This window comes from Hydra vulgaris, chromosome 12, assembly GCF_038396675.1.
Source record: "Hydra vulgaris chromosome 12, alternate assembly HydraT2T_AEP".
NCBI classification, from domain to species: Eukaryota; Metazoa; Cnidaria; class Hydrozoa; order Anthoathecata; family Hydridae; genus Hydra; species Hydra vulgaris.
In genome coordinates, this window is record NC_088931.1 from 42,838,895 (window position 1) to 42,866,736 (window position 27,842).

Consider the following 27,842-nt stretch of genomic DNA (forward strand, 5'->3'; position numbering starts at 1 on the left):
CTAATTTAAATTTAAACAACATCTTTTTTAAACAAAACATATTTTGTATAAACAAACCGGTTTTGTTTTAAACAAACCTTCAGGGTTTGTTTAAAACAAAACCGATTTGTTTATACAAAAAATTTAAAAATCAATATAAACAACATCTTTTTAAACAAACTTCAGGGCTTGTATAAAAAACACTTAAAAATTTTATGGCCGATAAAGAATTTGCACAATAAAAATAATAATAAGAAAAATAATAATCGAGATTATTTATTTAAATAAACATGGTTCGAATTAACCTTAAAATAGTTATAATTTTTATTTTGTACCACCTATTTCATCAAGAATGTATTTCTTTAACGCAAGAGTCGTACTTCGGGCAAAATATCAATTTAAATTTTCGATTACTTTTTTGCAAAGATTTTGTCAAAAAATCGGTCGGTCGTGATACCTGGTAATGTTTGTTTGAATTCAAGGTATGCATGGGGTGCTGTAGGACCCCTGGGTACAGTTAATGTTATTATATTCAATAATATGATTTTTATATTTATATAAAATAAAGCATATTATTGTGCTTTAATTTTAAAATTAATATTTTTATTTCTAATACTATCATAGATTATAACCTTACTTTGAAAAAGCAATGTATTTTTGAGGTTTCTTGTTTTTTTGTTTCTAAAGGAAAGGAACTCATTACTCCAACATGCGTGAGCCTCTGGGTCTTTGCAAATGCTAATTATGAAAAACGTAAAAACGTAAATGTATGTTTAGATCACTAATTAAAAATTTAAACAAACTGTTAAGATAAGTTTCTTTATTTAGGCCTAATTACAGTATGTGAGATAGAAATAAGTGATATAAAAGCACATGTATGTTGTTTGTTAATATATGTTTATAAAAATATGTTTACTTACTTCGGTACTCACGTACCCCTAGTTACTGTCACCTAAAGTCTTATATGGGTACATTTATAAATTAACTTATTTAAAATAGAAAAGTTAATAAATTTTGAAACGCTTTAAAAATCTGAAAAAGAATATATGTAAAAAACTTGGTCTTCTACTTAATTAACTTCCGGGTCTAAGAAAGCGAAGCCTCTCCGTTTTTAGAGTCCCACCAATGTCTATGTATATTAGAAGATAAAAATAGATAAGCGTGATAACAGTCTTTAATAGTTGATCTTCATTTGATAGGTAGGAGAGCCGTGGACAGTCTTTTTCGATCCTAATGAGAGTACTCTCTTTTTGGTCTATCTCTGTCGTTTTAGATTTTTTTTTAGCATTTCAGAAATATGTGGGTATAAATCTGTCAAGTTTTGTTTAAAAAACCTATAAAAAATTAGAGTAAAATTAAAGTAAATAATACTATTTTTCAATCACTGATCCAAAAATTTAAATAAAACTGGAACTGATAAAAATATTTTAAAATATAAAAACACCAAAAGAAAGAGAATCATCTCCTTTATTCAAATGTGTTAAAAAAATATCCAAGTCATTTTTCAGTCATTTTATTTTTGTAAAAGGTTCAAAGAGTGTCGTATATTTTTGCTTTTTCTTTTATTTGCTACCGTAATAACTCTGGAACCATAATTCGTTTAAAAATAATTTCAACCCTATCTTGAAGAAAATTTAATTTTAATACCGATTATATAATTTTTGTTTTATAGTTAAAAATTAAACAAAAAAGTAAGAAAATTATGATGGTATAACTTCTAGTTGTAACATTTGGAATTGCGATGAAACGGGTTTCTGTGGTGATGAAGGCAGAGCAACTGTAGTATGTTGAAAAGGTGCAAAGCGTGTTTTGAAACTTACTGGTAACAATGAAAAAATCCATTATACAGTAAACAACTGCTGTATTGCTGATGGATAATTTACACCACTATTCATGGTATACAAAACAAAACTTTAGAGCTAATTGGGCTTTAGGTGATCCGACTGGCACCAAATATTCAATTTCTAATTCTGGTTGGATGGAGAATGACACTTTTATTGAATGGTTGAAGGAAGTGTATATACCAGAATAAATGTCAAGCTCTTAGAGATAGATACACAAGTCTCACGTCAGTTTAGCAGCTGTATTGGTATGTTGGGAAAACAATATAATTTTGATTTGTCAACTAGCCCACTCATTTCACATTCTTCAGCCATTGGACAGAGGTGTTTATTGCCATATTAAGCAAGTGTGGAAGGCAGTTTTTACCAAGTATTACAAAGACACGAAATGCAAAAACTTAGATAAAGAAAATTTTTCTCCGTTGCTTAAACAGGTGAATGAGAGTGGAAAGTGTTTTACACGTTTGCACGCTATTGTTGGTTTGGAATATAATGCTTTATTTCCACTTAACAAAGACAAAATCAATTAACAGGCATTAGTTTTGCTTTCTTGCTTTTTAGTAATATAGTTTCTTTGTACAAATTCCTTTTTTTTTTTCAAATTTTTCTTAACCAACACAAAAACAAAAAGTTAAAGTAGGACTTTAGGACCGATGATTTTTATTTTATTAAGTCTTTAGAAAAACGTTTTATATTATATAGTGTTACGTTTTTTAATTTTTGTTTTCTTATATTTACGGTATAGTCTAAGGGGTTTGGTGATAAGACCAATTATGTCTTCTTCTTGCCCCTGCTATTTGTATTTATATTATGTTTTACGAATAAATTTATATGGCAAAAAAAAAAAAAAAAGTTATCTCCGAAACGTTTAATCAACCAACGTCTTTAACGCCTTCGTCAACAATAAAGCCTTTAGCTTTAAGCCTTTTAATAAAGATCTTCTGTACCAGCAACAGCAGCTTCGAGGTTCGACAAGTATGGAGCACTACACGAGAGAATGGAAATCGAAATGGAAAATAAGCAAAAGAGTTTTTTTTCTAGAAAAAAATCTCATGTAAAAAAAATCGAGGCAGCCTAATATTCCAAAAATTGCTGGCCAATCTATTACAAATTCGGAGTTGCAGATCATCTCAAAAAGAAAAGAAGAAAGCAACTCAAATTAGCTGAAAACAAGCTAAAAAAAAACGCAAAACCATCTGCAAACTCATAATGCCATTGCCAAACCCTGCAGAAAAAGAAGTAACTCAAAATATAGAACGAATTACATCAGCTTTAGCCGAAAGAAGAAAAGTTATTAATTGCAGATTGTGGAAAAAAGAATTACATTCGGACATGATGTCATAAAAGAATCCAGATTGCAATACTTGGCTCTGCAACAAACATGTTTGCCAAAAAAATATATAATGGGTTCAGATTTTTTTTTATTGTAAAAAATGTAAAACTTAAATCTTATCTACTATTTCTGTATGCTATATAAAAAATATATAAAAATTTATACATTTAGATATATAAATGTTAAATTTATTAAATGTGTTTTATATGATCGGTTTTAACAGAATTTCTGCCAAAAGCGATCGTTTTTTTTCGTTTGGTTTTCATATTTTCAAATTATTAAAAAAAAAATTAATAAAAAATGTGCTTTTTGGTATTTTCTATCTTATTTTAAAAAAAATAGTTTGAAAATTTTTAAAAAGAACAAATTTATTTGATTTTTATTGTTCGGTGATCGCTTTGACCCGCTTTTACTCTACTCATGAAAACAATTCTCATACCCAGTGACGTATCCAGGGGAAGGATGAGGGTATTCACCCCCCCCCCCCCACTAGAATCTAAAGTCCTAAAATCTATACATTTTTTAGGAGACGCAAGTATTGCTAGGCAAATCGTGGACGTCGGCGAAATTAGCTTTGCGAGGTCCCCTTTATGTAAAAAATAATAATAATAAAAAAAAAACCGTGACTTGGCAGAATATTCGAGCTTGAATTATTATTGAGCACTATATTTTATTGAAAGTTATAAACACAAGTCAGAGTTGTTATTGTTAATTACTTTAAACATATTTATCTTACACATAATTTAAATATAGGTGTTCACACTTATTTGTTCTTAATATTTAAATATTAGGTTTTATTATAAGTTTAAAAATTTTGAAAAATTTAGGAGGATTAAATAAGTTATATTGAAGATTATATAAGTATTATTATATATAATCATGATATGAATTAATAACAATAATTACACGAACAAACACAATTTAAAAAAGACGAACTTTTCAGCTTTTAGCCTCCCTTAATCTTTTTAAAATTGAATTATAACTAAAACCCGTTGTTATCTTAACTTCAATGGACAAAATGGATAAAGTAGATAGTCTTTCTTCGCTCATCGTGCTTCTTAAGTATGTAATGATTTGGATATATTTCTTCATAATTATTTTCTAAAGCTTACTGTATAAGTTGCTTTGCATCATATATATTTTCTAGTATAGTCGACTTTAAAATTTGAAGTTCTTCATAAAGTTCGAAAGGATCTATTGTCGCTGTTTTCATCTTCTCTAAGTATTCTACCTAAATTCAATGCTTGAGCAGGTCCTCTCTTTACAAAAATTTCAAATAATTGATATCGTAAATAAAACCAAAACGGTCAAAATATTCATTAAGCGCTTTGAATCAACATTCAGTGTCGACTATGACTGTGTCTATCATTGTGTTGAAAAAACATACTTTGTACTGTGTTTCAGCAGATTGTATAGGTTTATCCATGTGTTCAAAACCGAACATTCGATTTTTCGTGCTTTTCTTTTTTCTTTAAATTGCAACTCAATTTTGTAAGCGCTTTTTTCCACAAATAATCAAGCATTTGCAACGCTTTTCTCAAATCCAGTGTCACAGAATTCTTGAATCCAAGTACAAAATGAACGTAAAGTATCAACAGCGTCTTTTAAGTTTACTGGAATTGATTGCCATAGTTTACTTATATTGTTTACATATAATAAAATCTCATACCACACGTGTATAGCAACAAAAAATTTTTGTTGCTATACACGTGCATGGTGTTTTGTTCGAAAGTTTTGTTTGAAACTGCTTTACGGTCGTTTAGAGTTTCTGAATCGTCCGTTTTATTTTTAAAGTCATTTACACATTCGATAACATTATCAAATTGAAACAGTATAGATTTTACTGCTCCTATTCTACTCTCCCACCGTGTTTCTAAAAGAGGTTTTAATGTTAGTTTCAATTTAGTTTTTGTTAGTTCCAAACGCTTGCTTACTTTAAAAAGAGTACATAGATTATATTATTAAAGCCGAAAAATGTTTTAGCTGTTGTAGAAGAATTAATTGGATCTATTAAAAGTAAATTCCAAGTATGACATCCGCACGGTGTGAAAATTAATGTTGAGTACTCTTGTTCTGAAACCTTTATTAATGCCTATCATATTGGCGCCATTATCATTTTCCTGTCCTCGACAATTTTGTATATCCAGATCATTTCTCTCTAGTTCTTGCAATATGGAGTTTGCTAAATACTCGCCAGTAGTTTCTGTAACGGCAATAAAACCAACAAAATGTTCCTCTACTACTGTGATCAAAAAGTAAGGTGAATTTTTAATTTAAACTTCCCGCCTTATTCGAATTGTCAAATCTTTTTTATTTTTAAGTTGGTAGGAATGTCATTAACATTTGCGCCAAATTACATGTCAAACTTATAATTATTTTTTTTTGTTTACGCTTGTTTCTGAAGTACCAAAAGTGCATTCGGCCATTTTCACGATGTCTAATTTTGTTGAGCAAAGAAGTGCTATTAAATTTTGTTTGCGGAATGATATTTCTGCTGCTGAAACGTATCGAATGTTGCAAAAGGCCTTCGGTGAAGAGACTATGTCTCAAAAAAATGTTTACAAGTGGTACAAAGACTTCAAAGAAGGCCGAGAACGTGTTGATGACTTGGAACGCTCCGGACGACCATCGACTTCGATTGATGATCGCCACATCAACAAAATCAAAGAATTGGTGCTTACAAATCGTCGGTTAATCATTCGAGACCTTGTTGACATGGTTGGAATATCATTTGGGTCGGTGCAAGCGATTTTGAAGGATCATTTGGGCCTCAGAAGACTCAAATCACGTTTGGTGCCGAAATTTCTCAATTTCTTTGAAAAAGAGCGTCGCGTTAAAACGTGTGAAGCAATGCTTTCTGACTATCAAGACGTCTACAAACAAATTATTACTGGCGATGAGACTTGGGTCTACGCATACGACCCTGAAACAACCGACCAATCGAGTGAATACCGTAAAAAAGGCGAGCCGAGACCGAAGCAACCACGTCAAAGTCGCTCAAAAATCAAGGTCATGTTGACTGTTTTCTTTGATTATTGTGGTGTCGTGCACTACGAATTCCTTCCAACTGGCCAAACTGTCAACAAGGAATATTATTTAAGCGTTATGCGACGTTTGCGTGAAGCTATTCGCAAAAAGAGACCGGAATTATGGGCCAATAACTCTTGGATTTTGCACCACGATAATGCGCCTTCGCACACAGCACTGGTTCTTCGTGAGTTTTTCGCCAAAAACTCTACCCATGTTGCTCCACAACCACCGTGTTCGCCCGACTTAGCACCGTGTGACTTCTGGCTGTTCCCAAAGCTCAAGAGACCACTCCGGGGAAATCGTTTTGAGTCCATTGAAGAGATCCAACGTGAATCGGCACGCGCATTAAAGGCTATCCCTACCGAGGACTTTTCGGCATGCTTCGAAGACTGGAAAAAACGTTGGCAAAAGTGCATTGGGGCCGGGGGGGATTATTTTGAGGGAGACGATACAGATTTGGAAGAATAAATAAAGATTTTTCATTTTATAAAAAAATTCACCTTACTTTTTGATCACAGTAGTATTGCTCAAGTTGAGGAATTGCAAAATCCTAATATTATTGTTCAATACGACTTGCATCTCTGGTGCAATCGAGCAAAAAGGCTTTAACTCTGTGTATAATTCATCAATAACTGTTTCAGACAATGTAATTAGTTCATTTTAAATATCGTGGCTCAGATAATTTTGAGCAATTTGCTTTTCATTAATTCATTGCAAGTTCTCCTTTAGCGTCAAATCAAATTCGGATAACAACTTAAATAAATCCATAAAGTTACCACCGTTTCTGCTATTGTCCAGGCTAAGTGATTCGCCATGACCTCTAAATGCTAGATTTTTTACAGTTAAAAAGTTTATTATATCATCTTTTAAACAAATTATACCAATATTTTTGAGATTTTTTAATCAATTCCTCGTTTTCATCATCTATTGTTTTTCCGCTTTCGATTCTTTTATAAAATTCCATCCATTTAACCATGCATTCCATGTGTCCTTGATTTTTTTCGTGTCTATGCAATATCCGACTCAGATCATTCCAGCCACAACATGCTTCTTTCACCATCTGAGTCTGTATATGCGAAAAAAGTCTACAAGGAAAGCAATAAACTTTATCTTTTGACAAGTAGTAAACTAACCATCTGCAGTATTGAGTTTTACCGTTAATCAGTTTTCGTGTAAAATGAAATTTAGAAAAATGTCTATTATATGCGACTTTAGGGTAACTTTCATCAGATTTCTCTATATTTTGAAGATTGTTTTGAATTAAGTCATAACGCTGAGAGTCGGTTATTGGAAATGTCCATTTTCCAGCATCAAGTTTATAAATGAATCGCTCAAATAAATTGCTTGCTCTTGATTTACTGAGTCACAAATTTTATCACTTGCCAAATCTTTATTGCGTTCAAACTTTTGGGTTACAGCTGATAAATTCGTTTCTGAAGCTGGTTCTGTTTCAGAGACCAAATTAACTTGGGGAAGAGATTCATCAGAGGACTCTGGAGCAGTAACACTTGAAAGGGGTTTTTTAAGAAATTTCATCATACTGGAACTCATAGCTTGGTTTGATTTCTCTGTTTCAGTCTTTCTTTTTCATTTCGATGCACCAGATTCCCATGTTCTTCCTATATCTGTGTCTCTCGTTGGTTTTCCAGACATCATTTTGGACTTAAGTTTGGACTAATTAATAAAATTATAGTTAGGTACTTGTATGAATTTCAAGTTTTGATTTTAATTATTTTTTTATGGTATTAAACTTAGCTTAAGGTAGTCATAAAAAAAGCAGAACATTTTTAATTAACTTTTTAAATTAACGTGTAATTAGTTAAATAAAGAGTTAAATTTTATTTATAACAGTTTGTAATATTAACTTCGTTATTGTTTTTATAACAGATTGTAGTTCTAATCTGCACTAAATGATTAAATAATTGCACTATATTTAATATTTAAATTATAACTTAATAATTTAAGTTAGTTAGGTTATAATAAAAAAAAAAACTTAAATTCGAATTCATTTTTATTTCTCAGATTTTATAATTGTTATACTAATGATTTGTCGCGTGTCACTTTGTGTAATTGAATAAAAATGGAATAGAACGAGACTATCGAATTTTTTATAGATGTAGAATCGAATATTACCATTCCTTGTTATTTATATAGTTAAGTATACGTTGCACCTCAGAGCCGGTAAACAATAATAAACAATATTTAAAAATGCTTTTATGTTATCAGAAACAGTTAGAATAAGACTGATAGGGGAGAGTGAGGAAAAATGGGACACGTAAACTTTTTTTTAGGGTAATTGCAATATATTTTTTATTTGATGTATAAACTGAACGAAACAAGTTTTTACGAATAAATCTTCTTTTTAGTATCCGATTCAATCCCCTTTAGTTTCCAGCCAATTAACTATAACTAAGTATATAAATTTTTGCTTTTAGAGAAACTTTGTCATTGGAGTAAAGTGGGACAAGGGTGAGTAGAAGTGGGACAAATAAATTTAAAACAACATTTTAACACAAATTATTAAATAGAAACTGATAAAATCATAAAACCAACTAATCGACATAAAAATGAGCTTTCACGAAATAATCAAATTCCTGGCGACGGGAAGAAGTGGGGCATAAATATTTCTTTTTTCTGTCCCATTTTACCCTAATGTAAACACTTTTGAAGGTACATTTCAAAATTAGGGCTTTTAACGCACGCAGGGAAACAAAGCAATTTCTGCTAAATAGGGGGTAAAAAATTTAATTGTTTACATTAAATAACAGTATTTACGCACCACTCCAAATTAGAAATTTCAGACTGTCCCACTTCTCCCGCGTCCCACTTCTCCCCACTCTCCCCTACTTAGAAAATGATACTTATTTAAAGTTGAAGTAATATAATACCGATGATAAAACCAACAAATAAACATATTTTTGTCAAGCAAAGTAAAATAAGATATGTAAAAATATCATCAATTATAATTAAGATACAATGTTTAATTTTTTTAATATATTTATGCGAGGTTCTCCAAGCGCGGGGCTATCGGCCGACGCCTAACGCCGCCACTGCTGCTCATACTTTATAAAAAAAATAAAAAAGTTAAGAACATTAAGGTGTTTTTAGATGGTTATTTAGAAAAGGTCTATTTGAGCAAAAATGTTTTCAAAAAAATACGTGTTTTATCTATAAAAAATCAATACGGTTTTAAATGAAATTAAGTTAAACTTCAAATGGTCAGGTTCTTTTAACCAATCTGGTCAAGAATTGGTCAAAAAATTATCATTCTTATTGTTATAAAGAATGTCTCATTAAATTAACGAACCACAATTTTTATTTTTTTCATTAATTAGGTGTCATTATTATATTATTTTAAATATCATGACCAGTATTTATTAAATACAATAATATCTTAAAAGTTAAATAAATAAATTTAAATATCGTTCCGGACGTTATAGTAACTCGACTATGTCATTTTTTTTCTAGTAAATATTATTTTTAATATTCAAAAACCTAAATAGCTACAAAATATAAAGTTCATAACTACAAATATAATATAACTACAAATACAAATATAAATATAAAGTTTATAAGCTACAAAATATAAAGTTTATAACATAAACAGTTTTAAATGTTTATATACTTTTAAATTTATATATTTTAGTATACACTTTCTTGTATGACAAAACGCAAGATTTTAAGTTGCGTCTACATATTGAGCTATATAAGCTTAAATTTGTGAAAGTTAGTTAATAGCTACTTTCCACAAATGATTAAGAAACTGTTTTTTAGTATAGAACACAGTAAAACGAAGTAGATTAAAATTACATTATCAAGAAGCTGGTTTTCAAACTCATAGTATTTACTATTATATATTATACTTACCAAGTTTAATTGTTAAAAAGTCAGCCTAATAATACTTTGGTTCACTTTGTGTTTTGTTCACTTTTTGTTCAACTTTGTGTTCACTTCATAAAAAATAAAGCTGTGCTTATATGAATGAAAATCTTTTTTGAAAATAGGTCTAAAATAAAAAAGTTTTAAATAAAATTTTAAGTTTATTATAGAGCCTAAAATTTATCTTTCTAAAAACTGAAAATGAGTTAAATAACTTTTATTTGTTGTAAAATATTTTTTGTTATGATATATTTTTATTTATCTAGTTTGCTAACATTAAAAATGAGATGGGAAAACTTTTTGGTAGATAAGTTAAAAAGTAATAAGGTATGTTATATGATGTAAAAGTTTTTTTTTTATTTGTTTGAAATCAAAAATATGTATTGTCTTAGTTAGAAAAAAATATTAATTGTAATTCATTTTAAAATCGAATAAATTTTCTGAAATATTTCTGTGTATTATTGTATCCAGAGAATCCTTACATTCATTCATTCAGATTAAATGATAGTTTTTAGTACAAAAGTTTCTAAAAAATTTAAAATTTCATATTTTTTAGTCCACATAAAAATATCCAGTTTTTGATTATTTTTTTGGGGTCTTTTTTAGGAAATCCTATCTCTGTTTAAAAGTGCCTGAATAATGAACAGACACTTCAAATTGAAAAAGGAGGATAATTGAATCCACAGCAAAGTAATAGTCTAGTTTGTTTATAGGGAGAAAACAATGGGGGAGGAGGATGAGGGAAATGCCAAGATTAGGTCAAAAAAATGATTTTTTTTTAGCTTAAACTTTTTGTTAAAAGATAAATATTTTAAAACTGTAAATATAAAACTTGGTAATAAGTTATGTTAATAAAGTTTTACATCTCTTAGCAAGTTATATGTGTTGAGGTTGATTAACTTTAGTTTTAGTGATATATTTCTGTGTTTGATTATCCATATAACAGTGCCATAGCTATTGACTTATTTTTTTCTGGATTTCTGTATTATAATGTTTAAAAATAGAATCAGGAGAAAAAAATAAATAAGTTCAAAAAAAGTCACTTTAGCAGGTTAGTTATATTCTTTCTGTAAGTGATGAGTAATAAAATATCTTAAAAGATGTAAAGTAGAAGATTTGTTTTCCACTGCAATAGATGATGGTATTTAAAGTAAATAGAACAGTAATAAATACATCTGAAAATAAAGTCATTTTCAAAGTCAAGGTTGAATACAATTGCTGTCATAACAATTGTCAAATATAAGTGTTCTCACAACAATTGTCAAATGTAATAGTTGATATATTTGGCAATTGTCAAATTCAACAATTATATTTGACAATCATTAAATTCAACAATTGCCTATTGGCAATAAAAAAAGAATCTCAAAAGAATAAACTATAACTTTTATTAGAATGGTATACATTTTTAAGCATTTCACACTCAATAAACATGTTGTTCTCTTTTGATCAATAGAAAAATCAATATCACCAATTTGATTATATATAGTTTAACAATAATCAATATTGTTAAACTATATATAACCAAACCTCTAATATTGTTATTTTGCACTTGTAAATAAGAAACTAATGTTTAAAAGTTTATAAAAAGAAAACAAAAATTCATAAACAGAAAAAATCAGTAAATGTTCAAGTTTGCTGATTTTAGTTGCAGTTTGAAACTTTATCTAAATATTCTTAAATAAATTTTCAAAACTATTTTACTTTCTTTAAATATCTTGGTTTATAACTATTGCATAAAATTACTAGTCCATGGAAAACTAGTTCATCAAAATTGTTTAAGAAACACTTTCATTTTCTTAGTTTTCTTAGAGCTTCTAAAAATCTTTTTATATTATTACTATAAATACTATTGTGTTTTTTAATATGCCATGTTCACATTACTTAATAATTTATTTCATAATTGATTCTAGCTGAGAGCTCTATATATCTGGTTTACTAAAGAAAATATGTACTTAATTATTTACAATAGAGCTCTCAGTTAGCAGTAATTAGAAATACAAATTATTAAGTAATGGGAGCATGTCGTATTAAAAACTTAAGGTTGGCTATGTAAAAACTTTCGAAAACCAATATTAACAGCGTAGCAAAAATGATATAATATTTAAAAAAACTTTATTTTTGTTTAAAAAAATGTATACTTAATTATTATAAAGTTTTCTATTATACTTTATTATAAATATACCTTATTAACTCAACATAATGTTTCAAAATGTTTTAGCAATAAATTCTTTTTACCTTACAAAAACTATGTCTTTTTTTCATCAGGGCCGATGAAAGAGGTTTCAAAGTAAGGGGATGGGGCACAATTATCGATTTTTAAAAAAAAGTTTTCTATATCTTGAAATTTATTCAAAAAAAAAAGGTCTGTTAGAATAAAAGTGGGTGAGAAGGCCCCTTCCTTCCTTGGTGGCCACAAATATTACTTTCCATAAAGGTAAATAAATTTTAAATCTAATTTCTCATTTTTATCATCAAGTAAAACTAAAAAATAAAAAAAGTAAATATTTCAAAAATGAAATAATAAAATTGTAAAAATATATTAAGTTTAATGTATGACATTATTTTTATTAGTGAAAAGTCAACATCTAAATAAATTAAAAATATAAATATACTATCGTGGCATTTTTTACTTATGGGGCATTTTAATTTTGAAAAATAAGTGTTATATGAATGAGTGTTATTCTTTAAGGGTGACTCAAGTACGGATGCATTCTTGTTTTTATGGATTAATCCTTATTATAAATCAAACTTTTAATTTTAGTATCAATATAAATCCGAAGCAAAATTGGATATACTAAATGTATTGAAAAGTTATTCTGATCTTTTTCCAATTGAAGATGTTTTGAGTAAGTTATTTACTTTTGTAATTATGAAAGTTGTTATTATAAAAATTATATCTACAGCATCTATTATCATATTTTTCATATCAGGGTAGATCTAAAATTTTTTGGTCTTGAAATAACTTCCAGACATGGAATAAACTCTAAACATTTATATGTTTATACTTATATGTCAAATAAGGATGCTTTGAAAAAAAATGGTGATGATTCGCGCCTGAAAACAAAAAAAGCCCAAAAATTTTCAGTGTTCAAAAAATATGACCATATTAAGTTTAAACTCTCAATTTGAGGGTTTTTAAAAATTTTATATGGTCATAATTTTTAAATGCTAAGTGGTTATACTATGAAACTTAAAATTTATTAATGAATATAAGTTTAGTTGAGTAGAAAAAATAGTACAAAAAATATTTTATCAATTTGTTGCTCTTATGTTTGAGGTGGGGCAAAAATTTTAGGGCTTTTTTGTTCCCAGGCTCCAATCATTGCAATTTTTTGCAAAGTATCCTTATTTGACATGAGTATAAACATTTAAATGTTTGGAATTTGCTCCATTTCTGAAGGTGCTAACCTCTCAAAGATCAAAAAATGATATATATATATATTTATATATATATATATATATATATATATATATATATATATATATATATCAGCGTGGAAAATAGTGGCTGATTAATGGTCAATGACCGCCATAAATGATTAAATTGCTAGTTTTCAAAATGAACCTCCTAAAATGAATGCTTGCCATGGACCGGTTGAAAAAAATCAGATTTTTGAAAGAAAAGGTTTGAATAGTAATTAGCATGTAATTTGGAAAATGCATATACTATAAATTCATAAAATCATTTGAGTTTAAAAAATGCTCTATGAAAATATGTTATTGATGCAAACATTTCATTGACTGTATAAATAGATGGATGTCTATAGATATAAATGTTTAGTATAAAATGTTTATAAATCCAGAGTATATTTATTTGAAATGTTAGTTAATAGAGCTTAATAAACTATGTTTTATATAAAGTTTACTTAGCTGGATTAGTTAATAATTTATATATATTACTTTTTACATTATGTTGGTATCTTTACTGGAAAATTAAATAAGAAAATTCAGGTACATTTTTATAAATTTAGATAGTTTAAAAGGACTTATTCCTGGATCTCTAAACTCTCTCTACTCTCTATAAAAAAAGTTAGGAATTTCAATCTTAGGTTACGACATGGGATATATCCTTAGTAAGGTATAATTTTCTACTTTCTAAGGTAGAAAATTATACTTTAGTAATTACCTAAATTATATTAGAAGTAATAATATGTCATACAATTTTCTACCTTAAAGGTATAGTTTTCTACCTTAATAGGTAGAAATTATATCTTACTAAGGGTATATCACGTATCCTCTCCTACACTGTAGGAGAGGATATGTGATGTAAGGTTAAAGTCTCTACTTCAGTCTACAATAGAAACTTCAACCTTTTTTTTTTAAGAGTGCAGTACCAACAATAATTGTTGTACAAAAATGCTTTTATGTTTATATTAAATAAAAAAAACTTATTAGGCACTAAAAAATTTTTTTGAAAAAATATTATAGGAGTACAATAAATTTGTATATACAAATTCATATTGTACTTTTACATATAAATACTTTAAAAATAGCTTGTATATCGAAGCTTCTAAGACTGAAACTCAAAAGCTTGATTATGATTTTTTGTTTTTATTATGCTGTATTGGAATGTATATAAAAGCAAATACAAAAAAATATTTTATCTTTTAGGAAGTAATCATCTTGAGAGAAACAACAAAAAACTTAAAATTATCTTTAACTAAAATATAATATCCCATGATAATTTTCTAGTTTCAAAGTCTGCTGCAGTGTATAATAATATACTTAACTAATCTAGCTGACTTTACCACAATTGGTACCACGGCATGACAAACGTTTCTTTTACTTTAGGAAGCAATCAAAGTTTGTAAACTAAACTCCGTATAATTTATTGCTTGTAACTTGCGATGGAGTTTCTGCAAATCGCAAGTTGCTCAAAATGCATTTTAAATAATTTATTTATACCTGATCCACTCACACATTCAAATGTGATTTATTCAACTTAAAACATACTGATAAAAAAAAGATATAGAATTATAGTATGTTTATGATGTGGAACCATATTGCTTATATATTCTATGGAGACACAAAATGCAGCTTTTGTATTTTACCTAAAATTACATTTGAGCAGAGTTGTTAACAAGGCCAAAAAAAGCAAGGCCAAGGCCAAGACCAAGGCCAAAAGTTCCAAGACCAAGGAAAGAGTTTCAAAGCCAAGGCCAACGCAAACATTTTCAAGACCAAAGACCTAAGTTTTTGACCTTATGTCAAGGCCAGTTATTAATAAAACTACAGGTAACAAGTGCTGTAACAATAAAACTACATTTTGTGAAGTTAGACCAAGGCTATGCACAAAAAAGTCAATAAAAATATATATTTGGAGATATATATGAAAGACAAAACCAAAAATATATAAAAATAAGGTACTAAAACTTTTAACTCTTTAGTTTTATGTATTTTTGTTTATTTTTATTTAAAATATGTTGATATTAGTTGCTAGCATTAACTATAAGTCTTAAGCATTAACTACCACTATTTAACTTATAAGTCTTTATTACATTTAAGAAAAAATAAAGTTTCAAGCAAGGAATGAGTAATGCAAATTTTTGATTCAGTGTAGAGAAGACCTGAAAATAGAATGTTTAAACATTGAAAGTTTTTTGTTCAATCTTTTTGTTTATAACCACTATTTACTAAGCACTGCGTTATTTCTTCAAAATCAACCAAATCACCCCTCCCCTCCCCACACCCCTAAAATCAGCTCATTGTATATTTTATTTTTAACTTCTTCCTTTAGCTCAATGCGCCAGGATGATCTTCAAGCCAATGATATGCATACATCAGGTTCATTGCACGGGCCATCATAAATAAGTTATTGTCAAAGTTCAAATTATGAATTTTTGAATATGGTACAATTTCATCTGGACGGTTAGTTTTAAGAAATGAAAATATACTATGAAAACGATTATGAGAATAAGCAAAGCAAGATATTCACTTTGCAGTTATATTTAGAGACTCATTTAGATCTATATCATTTTTGACTGGGTCTTTCCACAATGATGAATCAGCCTCATTATCCAAATGATCTTCCCCATCATCAAACAAAACATTCTTAGCCTTCTTCATGTTGGACGCATTGTCTATCACAATGTAATGCACTTTATTGGCTATGTTTTTTTGAAATTATTGTCTCCAACTCATCTGCTATTAAAAAAAAATTTAAATATAACATTTAATTTACACAAAATAAATGATTATTTAAATTAAATTTTTACTTTTTTTAAAGCCTTCGTGTAAAATAAAAACTTTAGGAAAGATCAACGATTAAAAGTTATTCATAACCTAATTTTTTTATTACATATAAATTGTTAAAACATCAAAAAAGCTGTGATCAAATTGTAAAAAAAAAAATTGTAAGCGTGGTCAGTTATGTTCAAGCCTGTTAAATGTCAGAATTAAAGATAAACAATGATTGAAGAGTTTCTCTTAATTCTTTTCCCATTTAAAGTCTCAGCATTCTGTGACAGTGACAGTTCTGTGACTCACTGACAGTTTTGTGACTCAGTGACAGTGACAGTTCTGTGACTCAGTGACAGTGACAGAGTTATTATAAGAATCTTGTTGAAAGAGTTATCCTTGTGTTTTTCAGAAAAAAGATCATAACCAATATCTGATGCACACTTTGTCATTTTACACTTTCCACTGTTTCTTGTTTTTCTTCAGATGCGAAAGGCATTACCAGCAATCTGAACTTATGTTTTTTGTACAAATTTCAATTCGTCAAACCAAGTGCCTTAGCAATTATCAGTATAGAATCTGTTATATTTGCAGAAATAGTTTTGTTTATTTTCCTCAGCAATAAAAATTTCAAATAAGTCAAATTTAGTGAGGATTATTATTAAATGCTGCAATATTTTTATTATTAAAGTATGTGCATAGGTGTTTTCCTGTACTTTGAATTTTCCAACATTTTTTATTTTCTTTATTCTACAAACTCCAGTTAGATGAAAATTTATGTTTAAACTGAATCCAGTATCCTTAAATCCTTTTATCAAATAAACTAATTAACTGTTCTTCTCCAAAGGCATGCATTTTTTGATTCACAGAAACAGTTCCATCTCTTTTTTTCTAAATGAAAACTTGTCTTTTTTAAGCTAGTTTTAAAACAAAATTCACTTTCTATATTAAATCATTTTATTTTTATAAATCAATATATATCAGACAATTTAAATAATTTATTGAGACAAAATATTAATTTAATGCCAATCTTCTGTGATAAGTCTTTAATTAAATAAAGAAAAAAAGTGCTCAAAAATATAGCAATTTAAAGTTTTGAATGTTTTAGAATTAAAATAAAAATCTTTCAACTTGTTTTCAACAATTAACCTGCTGGAAAGAGTAGTTTTTAAAAACCTGAAATAAGAAGAAACTTTTAAAAATAGCTGAGTAAAATAATTTAGTTTGAAAAATTCATTAAATGAATAATATAATGTGGTAGTGGTGTTAGTGGTAGAGCACTCGCTTCATAGGCAAGAGGTTCTGAGTTCGATCCTCGCCACGTCCCTGGTAGTACAGCACTCGACTCCTTTTTCTGCGCAGCAGCCTTGTTCGCCAAGTTTCGTGTTTCGGAGTTATAGAGTTGAGAGAGGGTTATACCACAAATAAGTAGCCTCCTCATCTGTAGTGACCTTCCCCTTGAGGAATTGAATTAACAAAAAAAAAAAATATTTTGCAATAATGTCTTTTCTTATAAGAATGAATGATAACTTTCAGATAACTTTCTTTATCATTTTTTAGAAAGATTTTTTTAGAATGATTTTAACTTTTTTTAGAATGATAACTTTTTTGTATCTATACATATGTTCTGTTATCACATATGATGTGATAAGAAAATGTAAAAAAATGTATGTATGGGTATATATATATATGTGATAAGATGATATATATATATATATATATATATATATATATATATATATATATATATATATATATATATATATATATATATATATATATATATATATATCATCTTGGGCAGATGTTAAATGCATTCTGCTACTGTCTTGTAGAAGGCCTCGTAGGTAAAGACTTAAGGGGTAAACATATTGTATCTGTTGACCAGCCTCGCACCCATTCTTCATCTATTAGGCTGGCCCAGATGTATTTTTAATACGTTGTTTCCAGTTTAGGATGTTAAAAGCCGGATCATCTTGACTCAATACATGGGTTTTGGTTGTGTCTCTGTTTTTATGACTAGGTAACTCATTCTATTATCTCCTAATGAGGGTACAGCTCTAAAACTTACTTTAATGTTTCTGAGGCCGCCTGGTAGTCAGGTTTTTAGAACTATGTGGTAGCTCTCAGAGAGGCTGATTCCATCAACAACTTAAAAATATCAAAGTATTAACAGTGCCATGTTGCGGATGGATGATGTCCCTGTTTGAATGTTTGTTGTGCATTGCCAAAGCCACATTTGAAACCCTTTGTTACGGTTTAGGGTTTATTAATAATAATGAGGCAATTGCTTGGGCTATTAAACAGTATACTGAGTATTGTCTATGCTTTAGGTCAAGTTCTTTAACAAATTTAAAAATGAATAAAGCACCAAAAACTATAAAACACAAAAAACCATCATCATCACCAAGTTCTCTAATCATTCACTAATATTCATAGTCTTCGAAGTAACTTTTCTTCTGTTGAGTCTTATCTCTTGCAAAGTTCACCAGACCTACTTGCTCTTTGTGAGACTAATTTGAGTTCAGCTGTCTCATCTTGCGATCTTAGTATTAATGGTTATCTTCCTTTAAATTATAAAGGCTCCAATAGTCACATGCTTAGCCTGGGCATTTACATTCATAAGAATTCACCCATTTGTCGTGAAACTAGATTTGAATCCACAGACTATTCTTTCATGTGCTTTTGTTTAGCGCCACTTCACTCTATTGCCTTTCTCTTTGTTCTAGATCGCTCTCCTTCATCTTAAGACTGCACTCTTTTTGATGTTATTTCTGATCACATTGACCAAGCCCTCTCTCTTTATCCATCAGCCTATATTGTTGTTGTTGGTGACTTTAGTGCTCATCACACTAAATGGCTTGGCTCTAGTGTCAGTGATTCTGCAGGCATTAAAGCCCACAACTTTTGCCTTTCTCAATCCCTAACTCAAATAGTCAACTTTCCAACTCGCTTTCCAGACAATCTGAATCATTTACTTTCTCTACTCGACTTATGTCTTGTTTCTGATCCTAGTCAGTGCTCACTTTCTCCACATTTACCCTTTGGTGCATCTGATCACAGTTTGATCTCTCTAAAACTATTATCTCATTCTTCTTCATCATTGAACCTCTTACAACTACCTTAAAGTTGACTGGGATTCTTTCCGTGATTTTCTTCGCAATGGACTTGGGTAGAAATCTTTTGTCTTCCTGTCAACAAATATGCTTCTTACATAACTTCGTGGATTCAGACTGGCATGGAATCTTTTGTTCCCTCTCGACGACTCTAGGTCAAGCCTCACTCTCCTCCATGGTTTTCCTCACATTGTGCTGCTGCGATTGCCAATGGAAACCGTTACTTCCATATTTATCAGCAAAACAATTCTCCAGAAAACAGACGTCTGTTTATTACTGCTAGAAACCAATGTAAAAAGGTTTTGTCTAATGCCAAAGCCCACTATTCTCAGGTCATGAAATCTTGTATTTTATCACAAAAATTAGGCTCTCGTGACTTCTGGAGAATCTTTAATAGTATCAACAATAAGGGCAAATCTGTTATTCCACCTCCCTTGTATGATTCAGACTTTGTCACCTCACCTAAAGACAAAGCTGAATTGTTTGCTAAAAACTTTTCATCAATACCATCTCTTAATTCCACTAGTTTCGTTCTACCTAATATTGCCAACAAACAGGTTGATCCATTTCTTGACATTCGTATCACTCCAGCTTCTGTATTTAAAGTGATTTCCCGCTTAGACTCTTCTACAGCTTGCGGCCCAGAAAACATACCTATAATAGTCTTGCAGAAGTGTTCTCCAGAGCTGTTGTCTATACTCTCAAAACTATTCAACAAGTGGCTATCAGAGTCTTGTTTTCCAGCCTGCTGGAAAGCAGCATCCGTTATCCCTATTTTCAATTCTGGAGAGCCATCTGATTTGTCTAACTACTGTCCCATTAATCTTCTTCCTATCATAAGCAACGTTTTTGAATCTTTAATTAACAAACACTTAATCTCTCATCTTGAATCTAATAACTTATTTTCTGACCATCAATATGGATTCCGATCTTCTTGTTCTTCAACTAATTTGCTAACACTTATAACCAATAGGTTTTATGGTGCATTAGATAATGGTGGAGAGGTGGAGAGGCCATCGCTCTTGACATTTCAAAAGCTTTTGATAAAGTTTGGCATGCTGGTCTTCTCCATAACCTTTATTCTTACAGTGTATCCGGCAACATCTTAAAGATTATTGAATCCTTCCTTTCCAATCGTAGTATAAAAGTTGTTCTCGATGGACAACGTTCTTCTTCTTATTCTGTAACTTTTGGGGTTCCTCAAGGTTCTACCCTTGGCCATACTCTTTTTAATTTACATTAACAATCTTCCATATATTCTCACATCTAAGGTGGCATTATTTGCTGATGGTACTACCATTTATTCTTTTCATGATAAGAAGCCAAGAATCTCTGATTGCTTGGAGGGGGCTTTTGAGCTTGAAAAGGATCTCTCTTCTGCTGCAGCATAGGGCTCACAGTGGCTGGTGAACTTTAATACAGATAAAACTCAATTCTTTTCAGCCAATCATTATCGCAATAATTTAGATCTTTCTATATGTATGAATGGTCATGTACTCAATGAGTCATCTACCCATCATCTTCTAGGATTAACTCTTACTTCCGATCTTTCTTAGAAACCATATATAAAATCAGTTGCAAAATTAGCATCTGCTAAGGTTGCATCTCTTTATCAAGCTCGACACTTTCTTACATTGGATTCTATTCTCTATCTCTATAAATCTCAAATGCGGTCTTGTATGGAATACTGTTACCACATCTGGGGCGGATCTTCTATTGATGCTCTTTCTCTTTTAGACAGGGTGCAAAAATGCATTGTAAACATAGTTGGACCTGCAGCCAACCTCCAACCATTATCACATCGTCGTAATGCTGCTTCTTTTTTTCTTTTCTACAAATACTAATATGGGCACTGCTCTAAAGAGCTAGCGTCTCTTGTGCCATCTATTAAAATTCATTCTCGTGTTACTCATCGTTCAATTAAGTCTCATCCTTTTTCTGTGACTGCTTTTAAGTGCTCCGAAAACGCTTATTCGTCTAGTTTTTTTCTCGAACATCAGCTTTTTGGAATTCACTTCTTTCATCTTGCTTTCCTGATTCATATAATTTGCAATCCTTCAAGACGTCTGTCAATCATTATAATGTTCTCTACAATCTTCATCTTTTCTCTTCCAGTAACTTTCAACTTTAATTAGTGGTTGCTTGCAGCCTTGTTGGAAGCGAAGTTGTTTAAATATTTATACATACATATATATATATATATATATATATATATATATATATATATATATATATATATATATATATATATATATATAAAAGAGAGAGAAAGATTTTAATAAGTTTATATATATATAAATTATGTTAGTGTATTCTGCAAACAGAGTGCTTAATGTTCTGAAAGAACAGAGCAATAATAAATTAGTAAAAACACTTATCTAATTTTTGATTTCTTCTGTGTTTCACCATCAGTAGGTTCATCAGGAATAACTTAAAATTTCCAAAAGGATGCTTAATTTTGCAAATGGGCTATCAAAATTCGCTGCATCCCTCCTAATCCCCCCTCCCCCCACACAGACCCATGGTTTTGTTTATATATACATACATACATATATATATATGTGTATATATATATATATATATATATACATATATATATATATATACAGGGTGTTCGGGATAAATTTGACATATTTATAATTGATTATATTTTTTTGTAGATTAGAGGTATTAATACACACTACAGGTCATTTAAAAGTTTGAACCCTTCTTCATTCATATACAAGATGTCAGAAAGGATGGATGACTGGAACCCACCTGAATCATGGAAGAGAATAACTTGCATTATGATGATTCGTGCCGGCCATCAAAATAAGGATACTATGACTGCTGCCCAATGCTCCCTGAACACAGTCAAAACAATCAGGTATGAACTAGAGACTTGCAATGGTGACTACGAGGATGTAGTAAGAAGAAAGATCCCTAGCAGACAATCTGATTGCGTTTGTACAGCAGAATTCCTCGCAAGTCTGCAGGAACAGGTGTTAAAGAACCCTGGCATTGGAATTCGAGCTTTGTCACGTGAAATGAATGTTGCATCCTCTACTATGAAGCTTGCATTCAATGAAGACCTTTGCTACTGCTCATACAAGCGCCACAAAGGTCAGCTACTCACAGAAAAGGCCCGTGAAAAACGTTTGATAAACGCGAAGAAATTTCTAAACAAAGTGAATGTTTGTGGTTCCTGTAGAACCACAAACAATCTGGTTTTTTTCCGAAGAGAAAAACTTTTGCCAGGATCAAAAACACAACACGCAGAATAACAGGTGGCTTGCATGCAGTACAAAGGACATTCCTCGTGTAATGCAGACTAAATTTCCCCAAACTGTGATGGTTTTCAGATGTGTATCCTCTGAAGGCGATGTAATGGCTCCGCATTTTTTCCAAGCGGGCCTCAGGTTGACTTCAGATGGCTACGTGGAGTTGCTGAACACTGTAGTCAAGCCCTGGATAAAAAGGGTAGCCAATTGTAGGCCGTATGTATGGCAGCAGGATTCGGCCCCTTCCCATACCTCTGTGAAAAGTCAAAAATGGTTGTCTGAAACTTTCTACGACTTCACCAGTCCAAATGTTTGGCCTCCAAACTCCCCAGACCTTAACCCCATGGATTATTTTGTATGGGGCGCAGTTGAAAAAGACACCAATCGCACTTCCAGTAATACAAAAGCCCAGTTAGTGGATAAAATTAAAACAGTTTTTGAGGCCCTTCCCAGGGAGACTGTAGCATTAGCTTGTTCGAAATTCCGAAGCAGGATTGAAGCAGTGATCGATGCTAATGGTGGTTATTTTGAGTGAATTTTGTTCATAGTATTGTAATTTACTATGCCTGTAATTTTTTTGTCAACTCAATAAATTTAATAGATACAAACAAGATTTTCCTATTTCTCTCGAAACTGTCAAATTTATCCCGAACACCCTCTATATATATATATATATATATATATATATATATATATATATATATATTTATATGTATATATATATATATATATATATATATATATATATATATATATATATATATATATATATATATATATATATATATATATATATATATATATATATATATATATATATATATATAGATCTATAGTTTGTTGGCTTTGGGAAGAGCGGAAGGAAAAAAGTGATTCTTACGCCAACATATACGTCACTTTTAATTACTTTTAACTTTCGTCCAACATTTCCGTGTTGGACGAAAGTAAAAACCATTAATTTAATTACAAATTAATCGTTTTTTAAAAAAACCACAAAAACGCAAATTTAATTGACCAGAATGTTTTTAAAAACATTCTGAATGTTTTTATAACATTTTGAATGTTTTTAACAATATAAGCAATGTTTTTATTTTAATTTTTTTTAATAAAATGTTTTTATTTTTATTTTTTTTAATAAAATGTTTTTATTTTTATTTTTTTTACTGTAAATCATGCGCGGAGTGTTGCTACATCGACTATCTTATAGCCTGACTCGCAAGGGAGTGCTGCTACATCGACTGACAAATAGCCTGACTCGCAAGGGAGTGCTGCTACATCGACTGACAAATAGCCTGACTCGCAAGGGAGTGCTGCTACATCGACTGACAAATAGCCTGACCCGCAAGGGAGTGCTGCTACATCGACTGAGGGTTTGGTTGGGGCAGGCAGTCTATCATTATTAAAAAAAAAAAATTCCGGTCTTGCATTTTAATTTTTACTTTTTGTCAACAAAATATGGAAAAAACTTTCGGACAACATCTAAGGGTTCTATATATATATATATATATATATATATATATATATATATATATATATATATATATATATATATATATATATACATATATATATATATATATATATATATATATATATATATATATATATATATATATATGTATATATATAAACAATTTTAAAATGCATTCTACAAAAATTCGCTTCATCCTTCCTAATCCCTCCTCCCCATACAGACACATGGTTTTGTTTATATATACATACATACATATATCTGTGTGTGTGTGTATATATATATATATATATATATATATATATATATATATATATATATATATATATATATATATATATACATATATACATAGATATATATTATATATATATACATACATATATGTTATATATATATTATATATATATATACATATATATATTATATATATATTATATATATATACATATATATATACATACATATATATATTTACATATATTTATATATATATATATATATATATATATATATATATATTTAAACAACTTTTAAAAGTATTCTACACAATAGATTGCTCTATGTTCTTAAAAAAACAGAGCAATTATATATTAGTAGAAAATCACTTAACAAAAATTTTTTCCATTTAACACTGTTTTATCAACAAAGATTCATCAGAAATGCATTTCTGATGAATCTTTGTTGATGAAACACAGTGTTAAATGGAAAAAATTTTTGTTAAGTGATTTTCTACTAATATATATATATATATATATATATATATATATATATATATATATATATATATATATATATATATATATATATATATATATATATATATATATATATATATATATATAAACAATTTTAAAATGTATTCTACAAAATAGAGTGCTCAATGTTCTTAAAAGAACAGAGCTAATATAAATGAGTAGAAAATCACTTAACAAAATTTTTTTTCATTTAACACTGTTTCATCAATAAAGACTCATCAGTAATGAATGATCAAATTAATAAAATTTCAATTTATACTAAAAATTAAATTAAATGAAATCGCAAATATCTTAACTACTGAAAATTTTCACACATTTGTGGAATTTGCTGACACTATTATAAAAAGAATTCTTTACAAATGATTGCTTATGCTTTTTTATAAAAATATTTTTTAGAAGGGGGATTTAATGTAACAATTGTTTGAGCTCATTTATTTTTATAGTTTTTTATGAGAAACTTATTTTTGTGCCTGTGGTTTGCATGTGTAATTATTTCAAATTTTTCTTGTAGGCATAGTATGCATTTTTCGGAAATATTGTTATATGCAGGCGCTGTTTTAAGGATTGACCAATAATATAAAATCATCAATATTTTTATCCTTTAGTTCCCATATATATTTGACAGCATGGTGTCTTTTGAATACTTTTTACTTTTAAAAGATTGCTTATGATTGGCAAAACGTTTTTTCAATTCACCCTCTGTTATGCCAATATATTGTTTATCAGGTACATTCTTAAAGGGAACAACACATTTATATACCACATTTATATGCCAATATATTGTTTATCAGGTACATTCTTAAAGGAAACAACACATTTATATACCACATTTTTTAAAGAATTTTTTAAAGAAAACAACACATTTATATACCACATTTTTTGATAAACAACTTCCACTCATTTTGTTTACAATTACAATTTTCCGTAGTTTTTACATTTAGGATTTCTTTTTTGTTTAACAAAGCATTATTGTGACCTTTTATAATTCTTTCCATATTTTTGTGCAACTGTAGCTAACTTTAATTGTATTTCGATTAAAAATTTTATGTAATTTATTAGAGGGCGGGAAATGCTTATCGACCAATTTTAAAAACACTTTTCCTATGTTAGTGAAAACATTTTTGCTATATGATTGGGGGGGGGGGGGGTTAAACCAAATTAAATTTCTAGGTCTATATCACTTTTTTGAATTCATTTTTTCAGGGTCAAATTTTAGTTCAAAATTTTCAAAACCACTTTTTTCAAGGGCATCTTCAAATATTTGTTTAGAGGAATTGAATACATTTTCATTAGAGGAGTTTTGGTTTAGCCTGTTATTAATTGAAATTGGGATTTGTATTAGAATATATATATATATATATATATATATATATATATATATATATATATATATATATATATATATATGCATACATATATACATTATATATATATATATATATATATATATATATATATATATATATATATATATTTATATATATACATGTACATACATATATATATATATATATACATATATATATATATATATATATATATATATATATATATATATATATATATATATACATACATACATACATACATATTAAATTTCATAAAATTCTTTTTTTTTAGTTACTAATGATGGAAAGGCATCCAAATTGCTATATTTAGGTGGTACTATTCCTATTCTATATAAGGGTAAATTTTATATCATGTTTGTTCAAGTTTTTATTGAAAGTGAAAGTAAGATGTATAACTGCTCGTATAACAAAAGTAATAAAATGTAACTTATTCAAGTTGTTATAGTTTGTTATAGTTTTGAAAAAAATAAAAGCGTTTTGTTTTAAATTGCGACAAAAAATATTTTTGTTTATTTGTTCAACTTTTATGAAAAATGCTTTTTTTTATTAAGTTTTTTTTTAAATTATTTTATCTAGTATTTATTCAAAGCATTTTTTTCGCTCTTTTTATTTTAATTTAAACAGCACAAAAAAATGAATTTTTTAAATTGCGCAGGCTAACTTAGAAGAGACCATATATATATATATATATATATATATATATATATATATATATATATATATATATATATATATATATATATATATATATATATATATATATATATATATATATATATATATATATATATATATATCCAGCCAGCACTTTTTATATAACATTTATAACTTAAATTATGAGAAAAATTTAGTCATAACTGTTATATTATAAGATACGATAACCATTATATGTTATATACAGATAAAATGTAATGAACAATTAAATTATTTTATTAGAAAAACCAATTAGAAGAATTGTTTTTCAGTGCCTCAGGTTAGAATTTTGAGAAGTTGAAGAATAATTGAAATTTAAGAATAAATTTTTTTAGGAAATACTTACAACATCCCTGTAAAGATATGGCTACTTCAGGGTCATCCTTTTATTGCTCCATTTGTGTATATTAATCCAACCAGCGCAATGGTTATTAAATCTGGAAGACATGTTGACCAATCAGGTCGAGTTTATATGCCTTTTTTAACTGATTGGAATTTTGTAAGTTGTAAATGTTTTTTATATATTTAGATTTTAGGTATTTATTTTTTTATTAATTTATAATTTGTGTGAAATTTAAACATCATTAGGAATGTAAAATAAACTTTATGTAAGATTGAGCTTTTTTAGTAAAGACTTTGTTGTTTTTGATTAAATATCATTTACATAAAGATACATTTTTTTGAAATCAACTGTATTATTAGTATAAGTTCATTGAACTATAGAAAAAGTTATCATTGTCAAAGCATCCAAAAATCAAATATATTTTAAAGGTGCAGAAAACTTTAGAAAAAAAGGCAAACTTTAGAAACTTTAAAAGGTTTAGCTTGTTACTATTTATTAGACCTTAGATATTATTTATTTTGCTAAGTAAAATCAGATGGATTTAACACCTATGCATAGATTTACTAACTGTTTAAGTGCAATGTCTGTCTCATATAAAGTTTTAAATATTCTT

The 27,842-nt window shown here is 28.7% G+C and overlaps 2 protein-coding genes across 2 annotated transcripts in view; one reads left to right on the top strand and one right to left on the bottom strand.

Annotated features, from left to right (window-relative positions):
* Positions 1-7,042: 7,042 nt before the first annotated feature.
* LOC136088136 (zinc finger MYM-type protein 5-like) lies at positions 7,043-7,719 on the bottom strand. The gene is made up of 2 exons (XM_065811800.1): positions 7,567-7,719; positions 7,043-7,513 (listed from the first exon to the last, which is right to left on the bottom strand). The coding sequence occupies exons 1-2, from the start codon at positions 7,717-7,719 to the stop codon at positions 7,043-7,045; spliced, it is 624 nt and encodes a 207-aa protein (XP_065667872.1).
* Positions 7,720-10,314: 2,595 nt separating this feature from the next.
* The window catches only part of LOC100209305 (tumor susceptibility gene 101 protein), a 30,988-nt gene continuing 13,460 nt past the window's right edge, over positions 10,315-27,842 (top strand). Inside the window, exons 1-4 of the mRNA XM_065813341.1 lie at positions 10,315-10,389; positions 12,824-12,908; positions 26,465-26,530; positions 27,222-27,385. Of these exons, the coding sequence (XP_065669413.1) occupies positions 10,345-10,389; positions 12,824-12,908; positions 26,465-26,530; positions 27,222-27,385 (360 nt within the window). The 5' untranslated portion in view covers positions 10,315-10,344. The remainder of the gene's footprint in view (positions 10,390-12,823; positions 12,909-26,464; positions 26,531-27,221; positions 27,386-27,842) is intronic.

Excerpts from the sequence above, each read along its gene's own strand:
- LOC136088136 (XM_065811800.1), bottom strand. The coding sequence starts at position 7,719 with ATGAAATTTCTTAAAAAACCCCTTTCAAGTGTTACTGCTCCAGAGTCC. Across the intron at positions 7,514-7,566 it reads TTGAACGCAATAAAGATTTG|CGATTCATTTATAAACTTGA; the intron begins GCAAGTGATAAA and ends AATTTATTTGAG.